This window comes from Sprattus sprattus, assembly GCF_963457725.1.
Source record: "Sprattus sprattus genome assembly, chromosome: 2".
NCBI lineage: Eukaryota > Metazoa > Chordata > Actinopteri > Clupeiformes > Clupeidae > Sprattus > Sprattus sprattus.
This window is the reverse complement of record NC_137921.1, coordinates 18,231,129-18,236,128: the sequence shown is the minus strand read 5'-3', so window position 1 is coordinate 18,236,128 and position 5,000 is coordinate 18,231,129. Positions and strand designations below refer to the sequence as shown.

Sequence of the window (5,000 nt, the reverse complement as noted above, 5' to 3'; positions counted from 1 at the left end):
ATGGCCCTACACCCATTGCCAATCAATAGTCCATAATCAATACATTTTCAAGTAATCTTTATCTAAAACATAGACACAGTAACAAAACCCATATTCTTTTAATACATTAATGACATTTACGAATAAAGTTCTCTATCTATCTACAAAAACTGACAATAAAATGAAGCTACAAGAAATACTGTTATATTTAAAGACACATAACTCACCATTAGTATGTGAATCAGATTGCCGGTGCAGGAGTTCCACACTTTCAGCGTCAGGTTGTTGGCAGCCGTGATGACTGTGTTGTCATAGCGATCCCAGGCTACCATGGTAACTTTGAGTTTGGTGACTTTGTCCTCCACAGGAGGAGGGTTGAATTTGCTGTGTGGGTAATAGAAAGAGAGAGTGAGAGAGAGAGAGAGAAACGGGGCAAAATAGAGGAGAAAGATAGTGAGAGGGAAAGAACAAGAGAGGGGAGAAAAAAAGTAAAATAGGGGAGAAAAGGAAAGAAAAAAAAATGGAGAATGGAGGGATGGGGATAAGAGAAAAGAAAGGGGGGTGATAAATTAATCTTTCATCGGCAGTGGCGTGTCTGACCTAGTTTTAAGCAGGCGAAAGAGGAATTCTGTCAAACACACATTCACACACACACATAGCAAGTCTGCATGTGAGTGTTTGATTATGTGTATGTGTGTGTGAGAAGTACGCATGAGTGACAGTCTCCCTCTCTTTCTGTGTGTCTCTATCAGTCACTGCAGTTTTTCGCGATTCCTGTCTCAACCACTGCCACTGCTTAATGTCCCATTCGGCGTCAGATGTGTAATAGATTGACGACCGCAGTGAAGTTAGTTTGGTATGAGACATTGGCTTGACATTCACAACACAGCTGGATCTAGAGTTGTTATCACATTAAAACTACTTACTCTTAATATCATTCTGCCTTCTATTCAGTAGTGAAATTGTATATATTAAACTCATACTGGTGCATCCAACTGTTGCCATTTGTCATGCACAGATATGGCATTTCAAAATAAAAGCCTGTTCCTACCTTTGTGTACAGGCCTACTGAACGGTTATTTGAAAGGTCAACACATTTTGAATGATCATGTTTCCTGTTCAGTTTTCTTTTAACAAGAGAACATGATTACTCATGATTACTGTTAAGTTGATTGTTGAGTTCAAAGGTTCAAACCAAGGCATGCCATTTTATTTCAACTTAATTTCAAAACCATTTTAGTATGGATGAGATGACCATAGTATGTTTGTGAACGTTCTCCGAAATTCTAAGTATTTCTAAAATTAAATGAGTGTTTTTCTGTCATTTTACGAAATGAAGACATAAGAACCAAAAAAAAAAGAAAAAATTATAAAACATTACAAAAAAATCCTCATTCACCTAATTTTTGATCTCATTGATTTGTCATCTGGTATATGTAAGTAAGTTAGTAAGTAAGACTTTATTTATATAGCACATTTCGTACAAGAGTTGCAGTTCAAAGTTAATTATATAAAATCAATAAAAGCAAGCAGCAAGAGCAATACATTGAGTAAAATAATGATCCACATCGTATAAGAAGCTGATGTTCCGATAGGCTTCTTGGATTACTAAAATCATGATAAATGGTATAAAAGTAAATGTGAAATTGTGTGTGTGTTTGTATGTATGTGAGTGTGAGTTGGTGTATCATTGTGTGTGTGTTTAGTACCCTGGTAGTTTGGTGGCCATGTCTAGTAGGATGCTTCTCCATTCTTGCTGCTGCAGCTGCCAGATGCGAGCTGTGCCGTCCCTGCTTCCACTCACAAACCTACACACACACACACACACACACACACACACACACACACAGAACAATCCTTAAACGCTATCCACATTTGTAAGTTACATTATGTACACGCTCATCACAGCTCTTACAAACTTTTGTGCCCACAAAATGATATCATAATCAGGCATCCTGAAGAACACACAGACGCTCACACACAACCACACTACACGGCTCCCTACAAGAGAGCCACATGGTAACAACGGAAGGTAGAGGACACACACATCCACACTAACTACTACTACTACTACAACACACACACACAAACACACATAGTGCTCTCATAAAGAGGGATAATGACTCTATGGAGTCCACAGGTCACATGATCCTTCTGAGCCTGATAAACGTGTCTAATAAGAAATGTGACTCAGTTCTCCGTGTGCGTTAGGCTAAATAACAGCACTGGGACTGTGAGTGAGTCGTGTGGGTCAAACCATATAGTTTTATCAGTCATGTGGATGTCTACCACGTTGTGGTTGTTTGCAGTTATTGCATATTAAGGGAGGAAGAGAGAGAGAGAGAGAGAGAGAGGAAGAGAGAGAAGGAAAGTGAGAGAGAGAGAGCGAAAGATAGATAGAGAGAGATATAAATAAAGAGAGAGAGAGAGAGAGAGAGAGAGAGAGACAGGGAATGTGTTTATTTCTGTGTTTGTCCACATCCTCTTGTTACCACATTTTTGTCTTCTCACTAACAAGTGTTTCTATTTCTCTCCCTCCCTCTCTACCTATCTCCATCTCCATCTCTCACTCTTTCTCTTCAACACATCTCTGCCTTTATCGCTAGCTCTCTCTCGGGCGCTTTTTTCTGTCACTTGTTTTCCCTCTCCATCTCTCCCTCTCTGTCTCCCCCTTTCACTGCTTCACTTGCTAATTTTCTCAATCTCTCCATCTCTCTCCTTTTCTTTCTCTCTCTCTTGGCCTCATCTGTTTCATTCTCTCTCTCTCTCTCTCTCTATTACCCACACACACACACACAGTATCTCATTATACACAGAGAAGTTAGGGGATTTCCGTGCAGCTTTAAAAAAAAAAAAAAAAAAAATGATAAAAGTCTGCATCCTTCAGCTACTGCTGTTCTTTATCTCAGCTCAGGCCAACGGGAACAAAGCAGTGTCTGAGTGTGTGTGTGTGTGTGTGGGAGTTTGCAGGTGTTGGCAATTTTTCTGTTCTACCTACAACATCAGCTCATAATAATACCCTTAGGTTCTATTCATCCAGTTATGAACTGGTACATCAATTCCCTCTCTGTCACACACACACACACACACACACACACACACACACACACACACACACACACAGAAACACACACAATCTCACTTCACATGTATAACTTCTCCACCCATGGCACAACACATTCATGGTGAATAACGTCTGGTATTCAACACTGTGGGCCAAACCAGAATATTCCATAATAACTATGAGTAATCACACAGACACACACCCTTAAATGATTTTCTGTCAGAACCCAGCGTGGGATAAAAACACTGTAGCCTACACGTTTTCACAAGCCGTTAAAAGGTATTTCAATGGCTGGCTGACTCCTACACACACACACACACACACACACACCCACACGCACGCACACATACACACAGGCACATACACATACACACACTCTCACACTTTCTCAAAAACACAAAAAGTTATTGCTGCCTTACCTGTCCCCGCAATGGGAAAACTGTATACTGTCCACTTTATCCTGACAAATAAAGAGTATTGGAGAGTATTAAAAAAGTTGAACAGGCACTTAAAGAATATGTAGTTTTTAATTGATAATTTACTAATTTGAATTGTCATCACTACAAAAAGTCCTTGCTTTACTTTGGTAAAAGTGCAGCACGATAATCATAATGACAATAAAACACATTTTGATTATTTTTATTTGAGACTAAAAGACAAAGATATTAAAAAAGACAGAGGGAGCAAGATATAGATGAAGAGAAAAGGGGGGGGGGAGCACACACACCCACACACACAAGCACACACACACACATACACACGCACACAAGCTAAGGACAACTTTGTGAAATGACACAGTGAGCAGACTTAATCAAAGAGAAAAGAGAGTGAGTAAGAGACGTGCAGATGGTGAATCAGCGCAACAGAAAATAGAAAGACAGAATCTGGCTCAGGGATGATAGTGACATCTGACAGTCTTTTACTCTAGCTTTATATACACACACACACACACACACACACATATGCACAGATGCACACACTCACACACACACGTGCACAAGCACATATGTAGAAACAGTTACACACACACACACACACACACACACACACTTACAGTGTGAGACTCCAGCTCAGCAATCTTCTCAGGCTGTCCGGATCCAAAGTAATACACTCTGATGATGTGATCCGTGCTGCCCGTGGCTAAAAACATCCCACCTGAAAACACACAACCAATCAGTTATCGAGCACTACTGTCACAGCTCAACCGATTTATCAGCAATTACTTTTTGAAACGTTAACCAGTAACCACTGTAATAGCTCATCCAATGAATTTATCAATAACCACTGACATAGCTTAACCAATTACCACCTGAAAACACACAACAAATCAGTTATCAATATCATCAGGTCCATTATAAATACCTCATCATTATGGCCAATAGCCCAACAATGGATCATCAAGAACCACAACTTGGGTTAATTTAAATTGCTTTAAGTTAACAATCAGTCCTACCGTCTATTATCAATACACTAGACATATAGGTCAAATAAACACTCAAATAAAGGTGCACAGCAGGCCCATTATCAATAATCAGATCTCTAGAACAACTGTGTCATCTGCAATCTGAGCAGCGAAAAACACAAAGTCGATGGCCACTCAATCAAATAGTTTTTTTTTTTTAAAGACTAAAAAAAACTATTTTATGGACGATACCGGCCGGTGGAAACGGCATATCCTGCCCAGATGGGTTGTCTACACTAAATGCAATTCTCCACTGAGGCGTGGCGAAATATTCTACTCTGAAAAGTAACATTAGAATGTGCCAATCACAAACCACCATTGCCCAAGTCTGATTTCTTTATCTGCCCAAAAATATCACATTCCCTTTATTGCAAGAGTGGCGCATTAGGCCTACACATTTCTGTATTAGCAAGGACGCAGGAGCAAACCTGTGTAATGGGTTAATGCAATTTATCTTTGATGTCCTCGGAGTTAACTAAAACTTTTAAAATGTTA

General features: G+C 39.6%; 1 protein-coding gene across 2 annotated transcripts in view; it reads right to left on the bottom strand.

Annotated features, from left to right (window-relative positions):
• phip (PHIP subunit of CUL4-Ring ligase complex) overlaps positions 1-5,000 on the bottom strand; it is a 59,055-nt gene that overhangs the window by 31,579 nt on the left and 22,476 nt on the right. For both annotated transcript variants that reach the window (XM_080833613.1, XM_080833614.1), the window contains exons 11-15: positions 4,098-4,198; positions 3,463-3,503; positions 1,689-1,787; positions 207-363; positions 1-6 (exon numbers count right to left, since the gene is read on the bottom strand). The exon at positions 1-6 is cut by the window's left edge and continues 129 nt beyond it. In XM_080833613.1, the coding sequence (XP_080689739.1) occupies positions 1-6; positions 207-363; positions 1,689-1,787; positions 3,463-3,503; positions 4,098-4,198 (404 nt within the window). The remainder of the gene's footprint in view (positions 7-206; positions 364-1,688; positions 1,788-3,462; positions 3,504-4,097; positions 4,199-5,000) is intronic.